General features: G+C 46.5%; 2 protein-coding genes across 2 annotated transcripts; both read right to left on the bottom strand.

Annotated features, from left to right (window-relative positions):
• Window positions 1–465: 465 nt before the first annotated feature.
• LOC143522180 (TSC22 domain family protein 1) lies at window positions 466–17,538 on the bottom strand. Its single transcript, XM_077015928.1, has 3 exons — window positions 14,607–17,538; window positions 5,464–5,515; window positions 466–2,178 (listed from the first exon to the last, which is right to left on the bottom strand). The coding sequence occupies exons 1-3, from the start codon at window positions 16,754–16,756 to the stop codon at window positions 1,918–1,920; spliced, it is 2,463 nt and encodes an 820-aa protein (XP_076872043.1). The 5' UTR covers window positions 16,757–17,538; the 3' UTR covers window positions 466–1,917.
• A 1,182-nt stretch (window positions 17,539–18,720) lies between these two features.
• Window positions 18,721–23,198, bottom strand: nufip1 (nuclear FMR1 interacting protein 1). The gene is made up of 10 exons (XM_077015927.1): window positions 22,825–23,198; window positions 22,683–22,747; window positions 22,392–22,496; window positions 22,193–22,255; window positions 21,975–22,051; window positions 21,699–21,791; window positions 21,438–21,613; window positions 21,205–21,339; window positions 20,374–20,624; window positions 18,721–20,198 (listed from the first exon to the last, which is right to left on the bottom strand). Exons 1-10 carry the CDS (start codon window positions 23,054–23,056, stop codon window positions 19,320–19,322), a joined length of 2,076 nt encoding a protein of 691 aa, XP_076872042.1. The 5' UTR covers window positions 23,057–23,198; the 3' UTR covers window positions 18,721–19,319.
• Window positions 23,199–23,438: the final 240 nt, after the last annotated feature.

Raw genomic sequence — 23,438 nt, 5'->3', positions numbered from 1 at the left:
TCAGTTGAGAAGGCCCTTGGCATCCCTCTCGCACTGCTACACACTAAAACAGGACGAGAGCACCAACAGTTGCGTGACCACGCACACTCAGAACCAGAGCCGGAGTGGCTAATCGGGAGATTTGGGAGGATTCCCGATGGGCCGGCTCATGTCAATCTCTAGTTTGGGCCTATTGGGAGGGAAAAATAATTTTGGGCCGGAATTTTGGGATTTGGGCCGGAAACTCCCGGGCTGAAAAAGGGCCCTGCTCAGAAGCACCAATACCAACTAATCCCCATCGATCAGAAATTTTCAGAGCAATTATGTTAAGCACACCCACTCAGCCACACCCACTCAGCCGCACTCTCAGCCACGCCCACTTCCTCTTTTCTTGTGTAAAGCACTTTGAATTGCCAGCGTTTGAAAGGTGCTGTATAAATGACCTTGCCTTGTCTAGGCAAACAAACAAGAATAAATACTACAAGCTAGGATTTTTTTTCCATTTTATTAAAGTTGAGGTGCAGCTGTTTAGTGCAATTGTATTACATCACATTTCATATGTGTTTTGTTTTCTTCAGGAAACATGCATGAAATTCACAGAAAATTTGACACTTATGGGTCATTATCTCTAATTTGACACTTACGGGTCATTATCTCTAAGGTTTGTGTTGGTCAAACTGCTTGCGGACTGTCCAGAGTGCATGACTCTAAGGCAAAAACAAAGTCTTCCAATGATGCAGACACATCCACTGAACAAGACAACTGTCAGCATGAATTTTGAACCTGTGGAAACAGAATGCGATTTTCAGCTGTAGTGTGTGTGCTGCTCCTGATTCATGATGTCGGAGGCAAATCTGGTGCTCGGACCAAACAGCGGTAGATTCAGCTCGCACGTCTTCTGTACAATCTGCAGAGATGATGTTTTGTTCCTCTCTGCTACTTATATTACAGTTGACTTACATTTATTTTACACACACAAAAACCATAGAAATGTTGCCTATCCCTTGGTGGACGTCCTCGTTGCAGGTCTTAAAACACAGACACCTATGTTACACTATTCAACCACTGTGTACCTCTGCTTAAGGAAACAAGTCACACGTTTAAAAGGGAAGGAATGACTAGATTAAAGTCTGAACACTGAGGCGTAGCTATTTGGGTTCAACGCCAAAACGTTAACAAACATAATAAAAAAAAGAAAGAGAACGAGGGAAGGAAAAACAAAAAGTTGATCAGAAAGGTGAGACTGGATTTTTCAGCTAAGACTACCAAAGCCACGCAGAAACCCCCATTCCAGATGAAGGCTGGAGCCAGGATGGTCAATGTTTCTTCTCTTCATGTGAGCCATCTACAAAAGTGCTTCTTTTTTATTTAACACAGCTAGAAAACAAAATACAATAAAGAAAAGAAAAACTCCCCCTCCTTAAACCAAAGAACAACATACGTCACATAAAAGCATAATGTGGCAACAATGGCATGACCCCCCGTCACTGCTGATCGTAACAATACCCATCAAACACCAGCAACCACAAAGCCCCTTTAGCATGCGGGGAGTGCGACTCTCGAGATCCAGAGGCCATCTCATCTGTTCTCGTCCCCCGCGATCGGGTGCTCTTGGTACAGTCCACTTGCGGTCGTTTTTTGTCAGTATTGATTGTCTGAATGCATGTAAAGCTCTGGAGACTTGGCTCTCGGAAAGCAGCACACAGATGTCATTATGTGACAATTTAAAATGTGCAAAAAACAAAACAAAAACAATATATATATTGTATATATATTCAGCCATAGTCCACATTTTGTACGATATCCGCCTGCGATTGTGGTACGTTTACCATTCTTGTTGCTCGAGTGTTCACAGTATTATTTTATTATTTAGGCTCCCCCATATTTTGTTGCGGTTGGTTTAGCTCAGCAGTCCTCCAGTGCCCCGTGTGGAGGTCGCTACACGGGGGGGCCCTGGTTTGGGGGGAGGTTCTGCAGAGGGGCCGGCGCTCCCAGGGCCCCGGGCTGGGTGCCGGAGGTGGGCGAGCTGGTCTGCACCTGGGCCTGGAACTGGGCCAGCTGCTCGGGGCTGGCCAGGTTCTTCAGGAGGCTGTTCTCCTGCTCCAACTGGGAGTTGCGCTCCATCAGCTCTTTAATCTGCTCCTTCAGCACCTCCACCTCCTCACGGACGGCATACATCAGGTGACTCTTCACTAGGTCCTGGGAGGGGAGAGAGACGGAGGCACAGGGAGGAAGGGAGTTTAACGTGGAACACGTTACATCATCTACAGCAGGGGTCACCAACATGGTGACCAGGGCACCAGGTCGCCTGCAAGGACGTCATGAGACGCTCGCGGGCCTGTTCTAAAAATAGCTCACTTTTTTTTTTTTGCTATTTTTTAAAATCAGCCTTGCATTGGTGTAAACTTGAAAATGACAAAAAAAACTTGTTACATGTAAAATTGTTATATATTAGATTATTAGAGATTGCCCGCGGTTTCCGAGACTAGCTAGCAGAGCGCAGTGAAGGTGAGGCGTTTATTTACACCTGACAACATGGCAGATAAAAGAAAGAAAACATCATTTTCACAGTCAATGGTAGAAAGAGTTCTTTTTACTACTGTAAAAGATTCCTGCGTGTGTCTCATTTGCGGGGCGACGGTGGCGATGGTAAAGCGGCACAATGTGGAGAGACATTACAAGGCCCGCGAGTCTTTTTTCACGAGGCCAATGAGAAACTCCCAAAAAGCAACCGAAGCCTCATTTAGACCTACACATTTCTTAATCAAGAAAAATAAGGCATTTTCAGACGGGGAGATTTTCAAAGAAGCAATGATAATTGCAAACATTGTGTTTAAAGACGAAAATTGGGACCGATGTAATCTCCACTCTCTACGATGTCCAACTGGGGGCACGTATATATCTCAGAGACGTCTGTTGGATGCAACACAGTTCGTCTGGAATACGTATTTAATTGAGCGTGTGCTCATCGGCAACATGTCTTAATAAAGGGTTTATAGTAATAACTGCCTTCCATCGTGGTGTTTCGCTGCTATAATACGAAACTCGGCGGCGTGGTGAAAGGCAGTTATTGGATGGACATAACTTTTTGCGTGTCGCGATCATATGTCAATGTTAAACAGTCACGGATCTGTGCTGTCAAATTGCAGATCAGGTGTAGATTAAAAAAACACAGTATATGCGTAGACATCTGCAGCACGATGTAATGTAAGATCGATCCAAATGGAACAGACGCATTTAAGATGTTACGACCTTTTCCAGACATATTGGAGACGTGTATGTGCTATCAGGGTCTGCTATGTCCAGCTGATCAGCTGGACCGGGATCTTTGTTAAATTTTGTTTAAAATGCTGCTGATTTGGTGATGGGTTCAGTAAAATCTGAAAGTTAATTTTAGTATGTAACATAATTGATAATCTGTACAAATATGGGGCACTGTAGTCAGGATTGTTGGAGCAAATTCTGGGCCCTGTACACTCTCAATGTCAGTGGGCCCCTCCCTATAAATGCCAGTAAACGAGGCACATGAGCAAAATGGGCCCCTCTCCCTACTCGAGCCCTGGGTAGTCAGGTCCACTTTCCCCCCCACTACTACGCCCATGACTGTAGTTCACAATTTGTTAAAAATGATTAATGGCTAGTGAAAATGTTGTAGAAGTGATCATTTGAAAATGTAAATACTTGCAGATATTTATAGAAATAAAGTATTTATAGAAATAAAGTGTTGACATTTATCTGTTTGCTACCTTGTTAAATTATTGTTGATAATTATTGTGAGAAATCATCATCATCAGTGTCTTCACATAGATGAATATAATTAATTATTAATAATAACACGTTTAATTATATGTTATTATTAATAGTTAATTATATTCATCTATGTGAAGCAAAATTGAGCAAATTTGTGATTTCACAAGTGTGTATCAAACTGGTAGCCCTCCACAATAATTGGTATCCAAGAAGTAGCTCTTGGTTTCAAAAAGGTTGATGACCCCTGATCTACAGCATACCTCAACCTGTAATGTGAAACATATTCAATTTGATTTTAAAACTACAAAAACTGTACAGCTGTGCTGTGACGGACACCATCACTCAGGAGGGTGAACACGGGTTCTGCCTGTTGTGGCAGAGCCCCGACTCTTTGGGTCAAACACACGTTTACCCCTGACGAGGCCCCGGGTGGAGACTGGGTGGTGCTCCTACACCCAGCCTGGACTATGAGCACCTATTAGACAAATTCATCAAAGGACGAACGATGCACGGTGTGGACAAATTCACCCCTTTTTGCATGTGGCCACCATGCACGTGAAACGCCAACCATCACTGCTGTGCTAGCGTGAGTCTGTCGGACACAACACCTGCTCTCGTGCAACTGCAGTCCCAGCACTGTGCTACATTTACAATGGTCCCACACCTAGATAATTATTAGATAATAAATACAAAAATATAATAATAATGGATGTAAGTCACAGCAGATGGAAGGTGGGTGTTTCTGATTAATTGTGTGGCAAACACTCTTATCCAGAGTGACCTACAGAGTGTCACCCCGACGACCAAACCCTGACCGTGATGGTGGTACTACTTTGCTCTGTAATGTGTTCACTGGAATTCCCACACTAAGTCACACACAGTTCATATATAGGCGAATCCACATATTATGGACAGCTACTGCACATAATAATAAAAACAAAATTCACCCCACAAATTATTTCTAGTCAAATCAACAAATCAGCTACAACTGCAACGTGTTTCACATTTTAGGTGAATCACCGAGGCTTGCAAAGCTTCAGAAGAATTTTAAAGTCACAAGCACGGTTGTGAAACACTGCGATGTTCTTTAGACATCACAAGTAATGAGAAACATCTGTTTACATTAGTGCTGGGCTGACCAAACGGGCTTGTTGTGGTCGCGCTTACCGGAGAGCTGATCAGAGACACGTCCGAGTCTATCGTTGGCATTTTGATTAAAGGGTTATATTTTACTGGAAGAGAGGAGGCTGTCGATCGTATTGATTTAAGGTAGGTCGTGTCCTATGATCCTCAGAGTGAACACACACAACCGCTGGTGCTGCAGCTCAGGAGGGAGGACAGGGAACAAAATGTCCCTGCCGGCCGTGGGCGGAGCCAGCCTGGTCCTCCGGGCCGCACGCGGCTCTGCCCGCCCCGGCAACACCCTCAAGACCCACATCGGTACCGATACCGGTACTAAACGAGCTGGAAAACGACCAAGTCCGCCGAGAAAACACGCGAAGGCCACAGGGCGGTAACACCGCAGCTTCAGTCCGTTCACCCCGAGAGGAGCTAATGCAGCAGCGCGTACACTAAAACTATTATTTAGGTCTTTAAATCTCCCCATTCTTCTTCATTCCTCTTATATTTAGCTTAGTCTTGAAGCGAATTACTCTAGAATCGTATTTTAGCGTATGATGGTTGTGGTGTAAACCACACACACACACATAACAATAAACAAATACACACACTCACCATCGCTTGCTCGATCTTGTTGTCTATGGCAACCACACTGGCACCCGAAGAGCTGTAACAAAACAAAAACAAAAGCGTTACGAAATAATTCGTTGTGACGGACATAATCGGTAACGCAGAAGAAACCTGCGCCGTCGGGCACATAAAGACAGCACGGTTGGGATGAAGTAAAGAAGACGGACCCGCTGCCATCGCAAAACCCAGTAGCCAAATCCCAGAAATCGAAAATGAAAGAGGCACACAGCATCAGTTCGGCTCGGGGGGGGGGGGGTGCTCGGTCCAAACGCGTTATTATCCCGCACGGTTACGGTGGCACGTCCCCGAGCACCGACACTCCCGCATGTCGGTACGCAGCGTCTAATCCGAGTCGATGTCGGGCTGCACCGGATCAAACGGAGCACTAAGAAAACCACGGACGTGTTTTTTTTGTGCTCGAAGAAAAATAGTGCGAGCTACAGAATCGACCGGGACGTCCATCCATCCGTTCACCCGTCCACGAATTCATCCGCTCGTCCGTTCATCCGCTCATTCGACGCAGGGATTTGTTGCGCTCTCCCCCCCCCCCCCCCCCCCGCCCCCGCAGTGCACATCCGCCGAGCGGGTGAGCCCGTAGTAGTCCTCACCTACCTGTCCGGCCGGACGGGCTCAGCGCTCCCTGAGGACCAGATGGACCACAAAAACAATCCAGAAAAAAACCCCTTAGCTGCCAGAAAAGATCCACTGTGCAAAACGGTGACTTCATTGTACATATATAGGTGTATATAAATAACTCTGCGACTCTAAAGGTCACATTGTCAGACGGATGTCGGGTCGTGTAGATCTGGGGGAAGCGGCTCCCACATCTTGGGGCTCAAAGGCGTGACTGGCTACGTTTGACCTGAATCTGCAGCCACCGAATTATTTCCATAGTAAAATCTAAAAACAACCCTAATAAAGCACTAACGCACACCACTGACTTAGACATGGATTCTGTCCCTGCTCAAAAGTACGCAGACTATCCCTATTTTACACAGATGGCATATTTGTGCTGTCTACATATTAAATGAATCATCGTGTAAAATAAGATATTTGATTGAACAAATATATCCACGTTTTTTTGCTTGGTATCAAACTAAAAAGACCACGTCTCGGCAAAAACGTGGACTTTCAGAAGTTTAGATTTATATAAATGATAAAATTTAAACCTGTGAAAGTCCACGTTTTTCTTCACAATGCGCAGGTGTACAGAGCCATATTAACGTTTGCCTCGTCACAGACAAAGACGATAGACTGCCATCTCCCGGCTAAGGGACGCAATTACATAACTCGGCTCCACAATAGCTCATATATAGCTCCATTTTATTTATGCAAATGATAATGTAAAGAACAATAATAACTTAGCTTATTTTATATATCCCCTTTCTCAAGGCTGCTTTATGACAGCAGTGCACATGTTATTGTGACATGGCTCAGGGCTGAATGGATCTTTAAAATGCTGGATTAGGTGTACCAGCGTACCGGTTCTAGGGACAGCTACTGAACAGAACTGCTGCCATGGTCAAAAGAGAACCTCCAAAACGGTACACATGTGTGAACTCTGTTGTTTATCCTTTTAGAGGTACTCTGTTACTCTTGACCACGTTAGCAGTACTTCACCCAGTCTAAACACATCTCAACCTCCATCTGCTCCCCCAAGATCAAGTGCTCACTTCCGCTACCTTAAACACCACCAGCCCTTTTCCACAGAGTCATGGTTATGCTCTCAAGATCAGTACCTAGTACCTAGAGTACTGGGTCAGCTCATTGATATACTTATCCGTTTTGTTTTGATCTGTTACAGTTTTGAACATGACATTAACTTGCCATTGTTATTATATTTTTAGAGTTGGTCTGAAGGCCCAGGATAAGAATATTACACAGGATATATACCTGTATTTGCCACTATGAGGCTTTACATTCACGCCTGTGCGTGCTCCTACAGATAGAAACCAGGACAAACCTTAATTTGAAGTGAAATCTCAACTTCCTCAATGTGAAATGAAACTGGAATTGTGTGGTGCGATTTAGACAACTGTGTCTGCTTCAACAACGTGACTGCAACCAATTTATTACTTCTGTAAGATGACGAAACTGAAGTTAAAAAAAAAAAAATAGGGAAATAAAAATGTTTTGAAATTAGACCAAGACTTATCGGTTTGGGTGAAATCAACATCAGCAAGATTTCATCTTCAAGGCCATTATGCTACGTTAGGTAAAACTGTCCTTTAGCTAATGTCTTGTTCATAGCACATTTGCCTAATCTTGACCTCAGATAGCTAACTTCAAACATGATTTATTTAGTTGAAGAACACATTATGACACTATATCCAATTCAAATTTAACCTACAGCTAATGCCTTTTGCCAAGCCGGTAGTTAGAAACACCATTTAATCCATCTGACTTACTCTCTCTAATCTGAGTTGCACCATGAAATCTACCTGAATTATTCACAAAGAAGTAATAATGCAACATTGCTTTCATTTTTTACAATTTGAATGATCATTTGGCAGAGCTGTGTTTCTCAGCAAGTTACTGGATAACGCCTCATATTATGAAAGGATGAGTTTCATTTAAAAGGTAAAAGAATCATTATTGTTATTGTTGTGGTTTTTGATTTTTTCAACTGTGGAGCTGCTCCAGTTCCCAGAAGAGTGAAGCGTTATCCTGTCCTGGTCTTTCCGCGGCACCTGGCCTGAGCTCTTCCCGTGTTCCACCCCGTCTCTTTTACAAGGAGTGGGGGCATGTGAACAGGGAGCCTGCTGCCCCCCACGCCCTCTGTGTAGAGACCCCACCTCCCTTACAGTGACTCCATCACACACTCTACACTGTGTTTAGGGCCTCTCTCCTGAGGGCTCAGATCAAGAGCATTTAGTCCACTAGCAATTGTACATTTTTATCTTGCTGTTAAGAACTGTTTAAAGGAATTCCAGTCTGTCTCTCCCTGGCTCTGTCTGTCGCCCTGTCTGTCTCTCTGCACTCTCCCTGGCTCGGTCTGTCTCTCAGTCGGTCTCTCTGCACTCCCTCTAGCTGTGCACCACTCTTGTCTCTACCATGCACAGTCAGCCGAAGTGACGACCCGCAGCATAAAGGTAAGGACGGCACACCCAGGCAGACACGTGAGTGTACGTGCGCCTGCGTATCCATGGGTGTCCGCACCAAAACACCTCCACAACATAAGAAATCCAGCCTTTGTGGCCACAGTCTCTCACAATTGAGTATAAATCAGAACCAAAAGGAAATACAAACTCTGAGAAGAGAATCTAAATGGAACATGGAGGGGGGGGGGGGGGGGGGGGTGACCTCTTCAAAGTGAAAGCGTGCGTGAGGAAGAACTGGGGACGTGAGTGAGGAAGAGTTCAAATATCAGAAAGCAGGCTCTAGTTTGTCAAAGTTGCTTTAAACTAAAATGATGAGAGGAATGGTTGGTATTACTCAGAAAAGCTCCTTAACAGCAATTAGGACAGTTTAAAGATGAACTTAGAGTGTAAATCACAATCCTCCACTTCAGTGACTACACTCTGCATCATATAAATGCATTAGTATGCACTGAAAAGGTCTCCTCATCTCTGAAGGGGGACGCTTGTGTGCCAACACAGACTGGCCTCCTCCTGCCTTGGTCAATAATGATGAGATCAACTCAGCTCTCATACAGACACATCTGTTCATCCAGAAGCTGAACTTTAAGCCCTGCATTTCAATGAAGATCTTACTGCACTAGTAACCACAAAACATGCAGAGACAAGCAAAACATTACGCAGTTATATTGAGATTACGTACTTGCATTACATTAATTGCCAGGTCACATGTTTATTCTTATTCATTATTACATCATACCTAAGCCATCAAAATAATCTGAAGAGTCACAATGGGCATAATGCTGGTTGCCATAGCAAAGCAGGTTGCCATAGCAAAGTAGAACGGGCCCTCTGCACATTAAAAGACCTGGCCCTGCATTCAAAGGGAGAATAATGTTCTATAGATTAGTATAGCATCTGTAAACCATATTAATGTCTGATTGACCATGAAGAGGCTTCTGAAGACAACTGGCTTGGCCAGTGATAACATTGTCATGTGTTACTTGTGTCATGTGTTGTCATGCTCTTTCAGACTGAACATTACTGCGAAACATTCTATTTTTTTCCAACTGTTCCTACAGGTAAAATTTCCAGTACTTAATTTGGCTAGAATACTAGCTATGAAACAAGACACAGCTGCATTCAGACAGTTTAGTCTTGACAACAGAGTTGGGGAGTTTAGATGGATCACAGGTGGCAACAGAAACATACAAACATTTTTGACACAAATTCCATACTGCAGACCCACAACCAAATACTGCATAATGCTAGTGTCTGTATAGTGCAGGTCTCCATATTTACATCCAAGCATCTTTATGGTACAAATAAATGCAACATGAAGATGATGTATTTCCCTCAGCTCTGCTCTGCTCAATGAATGCAGCACATCAAATGTGATCAAATGACACATAGACTGGGAATGGGTGCATCTCCCTTTTGTTTTGGGTAATGGCCGTGCTACAAGGCACAAGACACTGGCAAAGAGCCTGAAGCTGTGATTAGCCATTCCCTAGTGGGGTTATCTTACAAATGGGAATGCTAGTCTAAACAGATGGGAGGATCAGATGGAGAGAGATTGTACACAATGCCACCTGTGAACTTTTCTGCAACCTACAGCATTAATCATAATTATACATGAAATTACAGTTGTAAAACTGCTAAAATAATAGTTTAAAAAATCTTGTCCAGTGTTATTTAATTCTATGTGGCTATCCCAATGACACCGTTTTTCACAATCATCGTATCTTCTGCTACACAGGGCTCCAGCACCAGTACACGAGGGGTGGGGGGAAACGACACCAGGACTCACCTGTATGCCGGCCACACCTGTATGCACATCTTACCTTACTCCATACCGTCAAGCATGCAGAAAGGTCCATTACACACCCTGATGGCACAGATGCCCCTTATGGTACATGACCTCATTAAATATATGGGGCTAGATTAATTCCTATTCACAAACTTACCATGGCGGTAATTAACTCATCAAAGTCAATTTACCGCTGCACTAAAATTTGCATATGCAAAGACGAAAGCCAATCAGATTCGGCTTTCATAAGCTTGCCCCCATGTATTTAAAACTAACCCTAATAGTGAGACCAGTGATACCATGAAATCTGCCAGCTGCATAAAGACACATTTGTAACGTTGACCACAATGAGACCTGATGACTTCAGTACTGAAAAATCAGACTTCATCTACTTTATCTTCCTCTATTACGTCTATATTAACATTAGTAACGACGGTAATACACATTACGAATAAGCAAACGTGGTAGAGTATCGCTATTTGCTATCACATTAAACTTGCTGATATTTATTAATTAATCTGGCCCATGTAGTACTGACATTCATGAAATGTTTGTCAGATTGTAACGAAATAAAATTATGTGCTAATTTTCACACAGAAAAAAATCTATTTATTTATGAACATTCTAAGTCAAGTGCATATGTGTAAAGGGACACCCAGATTTGCTACAGTGATTTTATTTAGGCCTAAACCTCTCTTTGCGCTGTGCACGGACTACTCCTGACGCTGTGTGTGTTCTCTTTTATATACATGAGAGAATGTGTCAGGGCCCAGTTCAACTACACTACAGCTAGGAAATCTCATTAAAAAGAAAGAGATAAAGTCCGTCCTAAATCCAAGGCTGCAACACTGTGACGCGTTTTGTGCACTGTTCACTTGCTTAGAGGGATGTGAACAATTTCTCTTTCCTAGTGTGAGAGAATAATGGAGCCCTGATACCGACACCACCACATCAGTTGAACTGTGCTGCCACCCAGTGGACAAATCGTAAATATTTGATTCATCAAATATTCCTGCCCTTAGTCATACCCATAAAAACGAAGCAAAATTGAACTATAACTGAGCTTCCTTAATCCAAACATGCCATCAAGGAAACAAACAAAAACATTTGTCTGTTTATGAAGAGCACATGGACAAGTTTTTTTTCTACCCGAGAATCAGTCAGATTAGTTTAATTCATCTGATTTTATGGGGCAAAACTACACGCACCAACGCCATCCGGGTTTGTGAATTTAGCAGTCACTGTTTTACTGCTATGATCTGTACACACACTGGAAAACCCAGCAAGGTTAAATATGAGCTCCATTTTGATGTCCGTCATCTTGATGTTGGTGAAGCAACAGCTATTCCAGACACTCAACATCAACTTAAGAGACTCTAGACTGTATAACACACATGGCATCAGTGCAATTACACAGGACGTCACAGACAGACAGCACACTTCTGTTCTCGTCTGACACACAAGTGGCTGTTTTGCTTTAAGCCCTGGAAACACAGGCACACAAACCCACGTCACAGTCATGTTGCACGGACCTTTTATCCGTCTAATGACCAAAACGGAAACGAGTCCTGGGAAGCCGTAAACTACGGTGTCACATGGCACCGACACGTCTACCCAGGGCCACTCAGATTTATAGAGACGAGTGTTTCAATTATTCAAACGTGCTACTTCAGGCACAAATACGAGCATGAAAAATGCAATAATGCCAAAGAGTGTGATGTGAAGCCTCCACTCGTGTGACTCCACCCACTCCAGCACCACCCAAAGCCACGAGGCTCCCTGAGCACCAGCAGGGAGGGAGACGTGTCCTGTGCTGCGGGACATGACGCCCGTCAGACGCGGGACACGAAGCGTCAGACTGCACAAGAGCGTGGAATCTCCGCTCGGCCTATAACGCATTTCACGCGTGTAACCTGGACGTCCCCAGATGAAGTTAAACTGATGGAGCATGAACAGGGCTGCCTCTAGCTCCGAGCTAATGTCGAAGCGCACTTCACCATTAATCACTAATTATCACCCTTACTGAATACTTCACCAAAGATCTCGCCAGAGGCTTTACAGGGACAAGACTGGGAGAGCGTTAGAAAACTGTGTTAACATACACACAACATGCTTCTCTGCGAGTTACTCACTTGTACACGCACGCACCTGCACTGGAGTTTTTTCCACTCAGCTGTAGGCTGTATCACTAAAGCATGTCTAGCGTCTCACTCTAGACCAGCTCGCACCTGTTAGGAGGGGCACAAGTGTTTTGTGGTGCTTATCAAAAAAGAAGAAACCAAACGCCACCCACTCTTTTATGAAGAACTGATTATATACTCTATAAAGGACAGCACGGTCATGTCTTTGTATTTTGTATGAGATTTCCCCTTTCTGCATCTGCCAAGCCCTCCAGGGATAGTGAGGGTTCTGACCACACCCTTCAATTACAGTAAGGGTTTTGACCACGTCAACCTTTGGCTTTATAGTCAGACTTCAGGTTTCTAAATGTAGCCTAATTTGTGGAAACAACAGGAATCCTGCACAGGACACATGAGTGGAGGCCGGAGAGAGGAGAGCACTGCACCCACAAGATGGAGGAGAGAGTTCTTCTCATGCTGTGAGATGACCAGGAAGATCTACCACTGAACGTGGCTCTGAAGATCAAACGGCACACACTGCAAACGCAATACGTTCGTTTCACACAAGCAAACCTGAACAGAACGCGCGACAACTACTCTGGTACTCCAAGCTCCATTCTGTACAACAATTACCCTGACAGTCCTCAGAGGAGAACGTTCTGGGTTAGCAGGCGGTGACAGTTAGACACCCTGCATAAGGCTTTTGTCTTGAGACTAGGCGTTTGTTTCACTGCTTAATAAAACTTTATCTTTTTGTAACCTGAAGTCACGAGATCACACTTTTATTACCACTAAAGGAAAGGTATATAGAAGGTGCAAAGGGAGAAGCTTTTAGGGTCATTATGCAGATTTTTGGAGTGGGCGAGGAGCAAAACCATTAGTTAAAGTCAAATGATCAAATCAGCAATATCCCGCAGCGCAGCAGACAACAGGGCTGCCTCACACCGCACCCGCCGACCGCCTCACGCAGAGTGTCGCCGACGTTTGGGTGCCATGCTCGGAGTGATTCAGCGTTTCCAAGGCGACTAAGTCCCAGCTGTCAAGATGGGAGCTGGGAGTGCAATGAGCAGGCCAAGTCCGATGCACACTTAGTGAGGACGATACACACTCCCGACTGCCCCCCCCCCCCCCACACACACACACACCTCTGCACTACTGGCCAGAATGGTAAGGGTTGCACTGACTTTAAGCGCAGGGCTTAGCTAAACACAGCACAACTGGAGCCGCTGCCCGCCACAGTGGATCAGCTGTTGACCGTCTGGACTCTGAAGAGTAAAGGTAGAAGAGAGAACCAGACATCACATTTGCCACGCTGCCGTCTGACGAGATCACAGCCCTGATGCACATTACTGCAGCTGCATTAGCTACCATAGAGGCACGGAGCGACCACGGACATCGATTCCACAGGTGTTCATTCTCCTACACACCCAGCCACCAGTGGACATACCACTGCTCCAAGTCTCACCTGGAGAGCAGGTGTGTTCGGCCTTACAAATCTGGGTGATGGCAAAACGCCGCCAATGGTAACATTCTTCTAGCCAGAAATGCAGACTTAAGAGAAGAATATGATTTTGTATAGTTTAAGCTTATATATATATATATATATATATATATATATATATATATATATATATATATATATATATATATATATATATATATACACAAATTGCAGAACAAAAGAGAAAAGAAGTAATAACCCCAAACAAACAGAGATTTTGCTATATAAATGCAAAAATAATACAAAATATTTAAAACAAGAAGGAACCGTCTGTTCGTCAAGTGGGAAAAACAGCTTCCTTGGTGGATAAGAGGGAATTCAGGAAGAGGGAGAATAGGTTGACAGAAGAAAGAGTGCTATATTTAGAAGAACACTGGCCCAACACTGACCACTTATAAGAATGTTCAGAGTAAGAGAACATTAAGCATCTCAGTCAGGGACAAAACGTGGACTGCAGGACTCTCGATAGCTTATTCCTGTAAAAATCAGCTATACAGATGAAAAGACAAAATTATGGAATTAAGTTTTTTATATAAATAAGATGTTTGTATGTGTGTTTACTGCAAGTATGATTAGTATGAATATTTAGTCTAATAATTTGACATGACAGCAACTCTTACCTGTCATCATCTGTGCCAGCAGTAGCAGCTAAGGCGCCAGCGTCTCCACTGGCACTGCCCTCCTGTGTAAGGGCGCTGCCCGCTTCCGAGGCACCACGCCCGATGAGTCCAGCCACACCGCCGGCACCAAGCCGGGGCAGAGAGAGCAGAGACTGGTGCTGGAAAAGCAGGCGCCCGGCGTCCTCCAGCTGGGAGGCGGTGAGGGATGCCATCCCGCCGTAAGGGCCTCCTGCTGGGGGAGGCTGGGACGACTGACCCCCCTGGTGACGCAGAGCCAGGCCCAGCCCGCCGGAGTGAGCACTGACGGCACCTCCCTGCTGGAGGGTCTGAGGGAGAAGACCCGGCTGAAGGCTGTTCTGAAGCGTGGAGGAGGGGACGGACGGTGCGGCCGAGGAGGGCGGGGGAGGCGGACCGACGGCTCCCTGCTGCTGCTCCGTGGGTTTCTGTTGAGCGTGGAGCGGGGCCTGGCTTAGCGCACTTCCTTGGCCCAGAACCATCTGAGGAGCTGAAGCTTGGGGCCTGGGAGACACAGCCTGTGGGGCAGCCACTGGGGGGCCAAGCGGAAGGCTTGGCATCTGTGTGGGCACCGGGGTCAGCCTGGGAGCCGGTGGCATCTGATGCGGCTGCGCTGTGGCCTGCATGCCCTGTGGAATCGGGGCATAATCTACAGACTGCAGGCCCTGGTTGACGGACACGGAGGGCTGCTGGGTGATGGTGTAGCCGCCCTGCCCCTGGCCTGCCTGAGCCTCTAATGTGTAGGGCACTTGCTGCTGAACCCTCACAGCGGCCGGCTGACCCTCGGTTCCCAGCAGCCCCGGGACCGGAACAATTTGCGGGTTGATAGGGCCTACGGTGGGCGGGGCGACGGTGTGTGCTCCAGGATCTTGGGGGAGAGCGTGATGGTGGGCGGCGGTCGGGACGAAGGCCTGCTGTGGCACCTGATCTCCGCTCATCAAGCTCCCGGACGAACTGGCGCTGGTGCTCTCGCTCTCAGACTGTACGACGCTCTCCACGGCTCGGTGTGGGGGCGCCGCGTCAGCAGGGGGCGCCGCGGTCACGCCCTCTTTCTCGTAGTACTCCGCGCACACCCACCGGCCCTTCCTGAACGGCTCCGAGCTGGAGTCCAGCTTCACCACCCGGAAACGCGAGGCCGTCGCTGTGGAAGCGGCACTGCCGGACGGCGGAGCAGGCTGCACGGGTGTGACTGGCGTTGCGGTCATGGTGGTTCCCGTAGGCCCCGCTGTACCAGGGAGACTTGTTCCAACAGCCGTAGTGCCCACCACACCTCCCCCTGTTCCAGCTCCACCGGCCCCACATGTGGACAAGGGCTGATTCATTATTCCAGGAGTCCCGACATCCACAGAACCTCGGAGCGAGGGGGCTCTCTGGGTTCTGCCCGGCATGGCCGCGGCGGATGGCACCGGCACGGCTGTGGCTGGAGCGGCGCTGGCCGCCCCCTGAACCGGTTGTGTGGTCACCGGCGGGATCCCCTGGTCTTTGTGGTGTCCGTGAGGCTGGTGGCTATGGTGATGGTGCCCATGGTGATGGACCGTGCCGTTCACCATATATCCTTGTTGAGTAGACTGTGCGTGCTGCATCACAGGCTCATTGGGTGATGTAACTCCTGGAGTCTCTCCTCCATGTAAGCTATTCAGAGTTTCTTCTGAAGAGCTTCTCTCCGGGATCCCGGTGTCAGTGGCCCGGGAGACAGACACGTCAAGGATGTCAGACGAGGACAGGTCCTCTGTGTGCGACTCGTCCATGTCGTCGTAGCTCTCCGTGTCATCCGCTATACTGTTGTTGGCGCTGGCGCTAACCTGCGCCGGCAGGACGCTCGTAATCTGAAAACCACTTTTCTTCTTCACCTGCGCCCCGGCGCTTTGGAGAGACTGAGGCTGTGCGTGCATGTTAAGGCTAAGAGGAGGGTGTAGAGGTCCCGGCGAGGACGACCCAGTCGGCGGTGTGTGATGCATGATCAGCGATGACTGGTGGTCCTCGCCCGGGACGGCGTTACAGTTCATGTTGGCCGCGTTGGTCGTAACGGACACGCCGCCACTGCCCGTGTTGCTGCCTCTACGGCTGGCGAAAACAGACGTGTGCGCCATCTTCCTGGACCCGGGAGAGTCCCCGGCTGATTCGGCGTGATGCATGTCGTGAAAACGTGAATCAGCCTCCACCGTGTGTGGCCCAAAGCAAACGCAGCTCCGCGAGACCGGAGCGTTAGCTTAGCACACGGGCTAGTGCGGGCGGAATGACGTCTTTAGCGGTAGCTAACACACCGCACAGTCCACAGATACACAAATACAGACAAACAACACACACACACACACACACACACACCACGACCAGCCGCAGTACAGCTGCGACGGTAGTGAGCGGTGAAACACTCCCTCAGATGTCAGTCAGCTAGCGGCTAGCCACGAGCTAACGCAGCCCGTACTCGGCGACGCTAGCGCCCGTTAGCTCGCTGGCTAACTGACGAGTGTGGACCGAACTGCGTGTGTAATCCGGTATAATCCCGTGTGTACCAACAACACGTAATCCTGTGTTCACACACGGGAGTTAACGTGGAGCGGAGGGGGACGTTAGTCACGGCGGGACGCCGGTACTCGGCGAGCGGGATCATTCACCACAAACACGGTCATACGACATCGCCTCCATCACACCGGGGCAGACGGCGCACCGCAACGCGCATCTCTCGGATTATTTAGTACCAAAAAAAATAAATAAAATTAATACTACGTAGTTATATGTCACAGTCCGCGCTCAGCTATTAATCCTCGTCGATCGTTTTTTTTCTTTCTCAAATGGTCAATTCCCACTCGCGGCCGCGCCAGGTCAAGGTTTGCTGTCTCATCCTCTCCCCCGTGATCTTCAGCTGCTCCGCTGCCATGGCTGAATGCGGTTAGCATGATGCTAACAGACGAGCTCGCAGACCCCTCCCCCTCCCCCTCCCCCTCCCCCTCCCCTTTGACGAGCGGGTTGGGAGGAGCGCGAGCGCGCACGCGCGCCCCTCATGGGCAGAGGCGGCAATTTTACGTTCCCCGAGAACCTGGTTGACTCGGCGGCTCGGCTAAAGCTGGCCTGAGGGCACGGCCTCTCATACCGCCGTTTGTTCACCACACGAGGCGTGTTTTTATACTCCTGTCCTCAGCGTTGCTTCGCCGCAAAAAGCAAAAGTGACATCCTTTCTGTTCACAGGATGTCACAACAACCGCATTGTGTTTTTTAAATTTACTTTATTTTTTATTCGGCGAGCCTTTGAATGGGGGGGGGGGGGGGGGGGGGGGTTCCTGTGTTGTTCCTGGCTTGTTGCCATAGATACGTGGTAGAGGTGTATGTTGTAGCTGACTCATGGTGAATCCTGACTGCTGTCATTTACAGTCACTTCCGTCGTAACGTGTCGACAACAGGACAGGCTGTGTCTGGGGTTTCCATTTTTATGTATTACGTACTTATTAAATGCTAAACATGCAAATTCACAGATGCGAACATTGAGTTCATAAGAGTAAGGCATGTAAAATGCATGTATTAATCACTGTTATAATCACGTAAATATTACATAGGGAAAAATAAATAGAAAAGATTAATCAAAAACAGAACCCACCTTTCCTTTTGTTTTAGTTGTCAAGCCTAAGACACTGCTTACTCAGAACACAGTCTTTGAAGACTCACTGACCTGTTTTATTTAGGTATATAGTTAGTTATGTTACATTTGTTAGTTTGTACAAATGTTACTCATGTGTCATGTATAGGATTTCCAGGATTGGTTAAGCTCTCTGCAGGAGGCTGTTGTGTTTGTTTTTAAACTATTGCTCCACCTCTTCAACAGTTAAATATTGGCAACACATGAGGATGATTCGCACGTCTCCATAAGCATCAAAAGAAGACAGTGGGCTTCCTCCATGACAAACACAACCACACAGCAACACACTGTAGAGACTGTTCACCACGGCCTCTACCTGGACCCGAGCTATACAAAACCACATCACATTAAAGTCAATGGGTTTCTCAAATCCAAAAAACACAGAATTCCATACCAACACATTCACCAGGGCACAAAAGTAAATAAGTGTCCTTAATTTAGATATTTACTTTCATGACTACAGTAACATCACTATGTATTAATCGGACATTGATGCTTTGTAAAATAAACCCTTACAGGTCTTCCACAGCAGTAAAAGGCAGCTAATAAGTATGTGTGGGAGCAAAGTGTTTTTCTAATGGAGGAAGGGAAAGTGAACAGTAGAAAAACAAAACATCCACCCACCCCAACATCTCCACCCATCAATACAGTGAGACACGCGCGGAAAGTATGAGTGTGAAATACATGCATTCCACAACACTTGCATCATATACAACAGATCAGCAGTAGCTCAGTGGGAAACACTAATACTAGACTGAATCAGTAACAAATGACTTCAACACGTCCATTAGTTCATGTTCAATAAGCAGACCTTAAACCGTCATTGTTTGACACTCGATTTTACTTATTTACAAAAATTCATTTTGAATGAGATACAGAAACCAATAAACTGAAATACTGCAGTGCCTGTTGTAGTTGCAGGACACTGATGAACTGATACTGTCCCTATATATATATATATATATATATATGTGTGTGTGTGTGTGTGTGTATTTATTTATTTTTTATCCACTAAACATTAATATATAATGCACCACTGGTGCCTGTGGAAGTCTCCCATATCTTCTTCACACACTGATGTCACATGGAGCATGTGTCTCCTCAAGGACCTTCAACCTCTCCTGCTCGGTCAGACCTTCTGTCACAGAAACATCAGGATTCACATCAAGTTGGTGGTGTGGACCCTCTTCTCCAGTGGTTTGCGGAGATGGATCTGGTTTGGTATCAGTATTTGTCTGGAGGAGCTCAGTAGTAAGGTCCGTTGAGATCTGTGCAGCGTAAACTTCACCTCTGACCTCTGCTACACCGGCAAACGCTTCAGTTACAGGCGGAGAGCTCCTGGTTACCACCAGCGGAGCTGCATCTGACACCGCGTCAGAACGCCCATCATAGTCCTCTGGTTCTGCAAGCTCACCAGGCTGATCTTGGGTCAGTGGCATGCCACCGGAACAGTCCTCACTTACGAAGACTGGAGGCGTCTTTAGCTGATGCGTCTCAGCTGGAAGTGGAGTCAGATCCGTCGAGGTAGATACGTTTTCTCCGATGAGCTCAAAGCTGGTTTCAGCATCGCTCATTTGACACACAGCACTAGAGTTTGCCCGATAGCATTTGGGCATTTCTGTAGGCACCAAACAGAGCTTTGAACGTTTTGGGTCACCTTCATTTTGCTGCGTGTCATGGGACTCTGAGGAGGAGGGGCTTCCTTCCTGTTCCTGATTGGCCAGCCCTCCCATCACAGATGAACGATCCGTTCCAGCGATCACTTCTTCCGTTGTACCATTTTCATCAACCACAGTGTCCGACTCGGGGCCGTTTGTAGTCAATTCCTCGTCATGCTTCGCCACGTTAGAATCATTACTACTTAGACCAAAGAATCCATTCCGGATAATGTAACGAACGCACTGAAGCAACACATTCCTTTCATGACGAATATCCGGTGCCAACAGCTGTAAAGGATTAAACATGCATCAACATAAAAAACAGCAAACCTTTACATCATCATGTCAGATTACGTAGCAACATGCACGTTCTGATCTGCTAGCATGCACTTCTGCAATACTGGCTCGTGATTTCATTAGCAGATGTGTCCTTTATTTTCAGGTATTTGCTTATCGTGTTTACCATCTCGAGGAGGGTGGGACGATGTCTCTGTGGAACACCCCCGGAGACATGTCCTCTGCCACGACCCCTACCACAGCCCTGACGACCTCTACGACCGCCTCTGTTATCCGGGTGACCCACAGGACGTGGAGGTGGGCAGAAAGGCCGAGCCTGGTCAGTGTCTGCTGGACTGGGCCGGGCAGGACCCGAAAACGACGCCAGCATTTCCTTGTTCTCTTCCAGAACCAGAGCGGTTTTCAGCACAGGAATGTCTGACACACACAACAAAGACACGTTACGCATAAACAAACTACAATTCTCAGCCATCTGTGGGATACAGAAAGAAGTCACATTGAATTAAAGGCAGTTTTACTCATTTCACGGTTGTCTAGTCCGAGTTTTTTAAGCTGTGCAAATTCTAGTTTTTCCAATTGCCATTTTTAGTGAACATCTTGTAAAAAGTAAAAAATGTTTAAAAATCTGTGTTCAGTCACTTTCATAAAGTACAATAAACTCGAGCAGACATCATGCACGTCTCATGCACGTTTGCAGAAATGTAAAAACAGCAGGTCTTGAAATCTGATCCTAAAGGTTAGCGTGAGATTAGTGTGGAGCCGCACCAGACCTTGGTAATTGAAATACTTAGTACAGACTGATCAGTTCCTGTAGTTTGAGCAGTTGATATTCACATGTGCATAAGGGTTCATTTTAAAAATGCTACACAAGTTGGAATAAGTAAAATGCTTTTAAACACCTTTACTTCTTAACTAACAAGATCACGGATGGTTACATTTCCTATGGGCCAGAGGAGGAAGAGAGATGACCAGAAGATCTCAGCAGGCGTGTGCTCACCATCAGGTTCCTCCTCACTCATGCTCATGTCCTCAGCGTAGCTGGAGATCAGGGACCCCAGAGCAGAGGTCATATTTCTGGGGGCCACGCAAACTCCAGATTTGTTCTCCTTCACTGAATCTTCTCTCTCAAAATCTGAAAATACAGACAAAATGACCTTTACAAACTCACATACAAGTGAACACAGATCATATTAAGAAACACTTAAAGAAGCACTGGTTTGATTCGCTAACCTTGGTCCCCATTGGCCAGGAGTCCCAGTGGGTCTCCATCTGGCGTAGGGGGTGGGCGGGGCATAAGCTGCTCCGCCTCTGCACTTCCTGTGTCACCGCCCACTCCTACTCTGTGATCCAGAACCTGCCTTCCAAGATGGTGCCCACCACGTCCACGACCCGGGGTCCTAAACCGACTGTTTTCAAAGAACTTCTTAGTAAATACGTCTTTACAGTCTTTAAAAATAACTGCCAAGCAGAACCTGTGGGTTTCTAGCGTACCCGAACTGGGCCGTCTCCAGCACATCTCCTCTCTTCTCTTTGACTGCGATCATCTTCATTTTTTTCTCCACGTTGCTTAGCGTCGGGTAGTTCCTGTATAAAGGACGCAGCGGTCAACTCCACTCCCGGGTCATCAATGACAACATTACGACACAAGGGCATCGACCTGGCGACATGCGGCTTAGTTATCGTATTCTCAGCGCAGTGTGACCTATGGACCTTGGGTTACAACTCAATTACGCTTTCTTCCATTTGTGAAGAAATCAATGGTCATACCGCCTCCTTTCTTCTCTCCATCTGGAGATCTCCTCTGGGGTGTCTAGTTTTATGCGCTTGGTTCCTGGTGCATGATTCTGAGGGACAACATGGGTATTGAACAAGCAGTAATTAACATCCTTTAAATAAAACCCAAACAAAGACGTAATAGAAGTATTGACAGCAAAGTTAAAATAATGATTTTGTGTTTACAGCACATAACGGAGAGGGGCACTTACATTTTTCCAGTGGATTTTAACAATCTTCTCGTGTGCGGTGAAACTACAGTCTGCGACAGAACACTAGAGAGGTGGTGCAAACAGGTCAGCGCTCCGACAGTGAGAAAACAGCAACAAAATAATCAACATTTTTGAATTCCATACTGTGGCTCGTTTGCATGCAATTCCCATATTCGGACAGCAGGTGGGGGTAGAGTACCTTCACGTGCTGGGCGACGTGCTCGTCGTACATCGTCTGGGTTTTAAAGCCTCTATCGCAAGTGTCACAAAAATGGCTGAGCTCCGGTTCTTTCCGTTTCTTCGGCTGATATAAATAAAGCGTGTGCAGGTTATTTTGATCACAACGGCACCGCAACGTCTTCAGTGAACCCAAAAACGTACCCACGACTGAAATAAAGTCCTTTCTCGAAACACACTGCAAGTAATTTTAATAAGCAGTCTAGAATAGTTATTGGACAGTAGCATATTGAAAAGAATGTTAAATATTTACCCTTTTCCCCCACTGGTTGTTGCCGTATCCTTGTCTACTGTATCCATATTCGTGGTTATAGGGTTCTGTAAAACAGTCACAACATGAACTAATATTCAAGAAGCAGCGCCACATCTCCTGGTGAACGCCCCACACAACCTACCAGAACATCCCTGGTGTCTGTAATTCGGAGAGTAAGAATAGTTGTGGGTGCTAAAGGGCGCAGCGACGGTGGAGTTGCAGGGTGCAGCCGGGCCGGACCGGACCCAGGTCCAGTCCCTGGAGGCGCTGAACTTGTGCTGCTCAGAAGTCCACTGGAAAGTCGGCGCTCTAAGAACCGGTTGTTGAGTTGGACAACTGAAATTGGGAGGCGGATATCTTCCCGGCTCAGCCATAGAGGACTCCGGTCAACACACAGCTGTTTGTGTAATAAAAACACAGAGTAAGTTTACACGCACCGAACTAACGTTACTTGTATTTATCGCGTCGTGCTGCAGCTCCACGCGTTTCTGGACACGTGCGCGCCAGACCTGACGTCATTTCCTGGTAAAAGTTTTTAAAGAAATATGCGTTTAGTCCACAAGATGGCGCCACAGGCCTAAAATAACCAGCTACACGCACGTCCATAGTGCTACGTGTTATAACGTTGTTTTAGTTTATAATCACGATTTCTTATTTAACTAGAACAAAATCACATATTCGTGTACATTTAGGGACAACAAAGCAATTTGATTCGTCTTCTCCCTGGTTGCCCTTCACTGAAAAAAGTCTAAATAC

The sequence above is a fragment of the Brachyhypopomus gauderio genome, chromosome 8, assembly GCF_052324685.1.
Source record: "Brachyhypopomus gauderio isolate BG-103 chromosome 8, BGAUD_0.2, whole genome shotgun sequence".
NCBI lineage: Eukaryota > Metazoa > Chordata > Actinopteri > Gymnotiformes > Hypopomidae > Brachyhypopomus > Brachyhypopomus gauderio.
Note: the sequence above shows the minus strand (reverse complement) of the source record. Positions and strands in the feature narration are given on the sequence as shown.

What these genes read in the sequence shown, in the direction of transcription:
- LOC143522180 (XM_077015928.1), bottom strand. Translation starts at nt 16,756, where the DNA reads ATGCATCACGCCGAATCAGCCGGGGACTCTCCCGGGTCCAGGAAGATG. An exon ending in GCTGGCACAGATGATGACAG is followed by an intron (nt 5,516 to 14,606) that starts GTAAGAGTTGCT and finishes GTTTTGTTACAG; the next exon opens with CTCTTCGGGTGCCAGTGTGG. An exon ending in ACAAGATCGAGCAAGCGATG is followed by an intron (nt 2,179 to 5,463) that starts GTGAGTGTGTGT and finishes CTCCCCTCCCAG; the next exon opens with GACCTAGTGAAGAGTCACCT.
- nufip1 (XM_077015927.1), bottom strand. Translation starts at nt 23,056, where the DNA reads ATGGCTGAGCCGGGAAGATATCCGCCTCCCAATTTCAGTTGTCCAACT. An exon ending in ACAACCAGTGGGGGAAAAGG is followed by an intron (nt 22,497 to 22,682) that starts GTAAATATTTAA and finishes TATTTATATCAG; the next exon opens with CCGAAGAAACGGAAAGAACC. An exon ending in CTGGAGACGGCCCAGTTCGG is followed by an intron (nt 21,614 to 21,698) that starts GTACGCTAGAAA and finishes CTTTGAAAACAG; the next exon opens with TCGGTTTAGGACCCCGGGTC.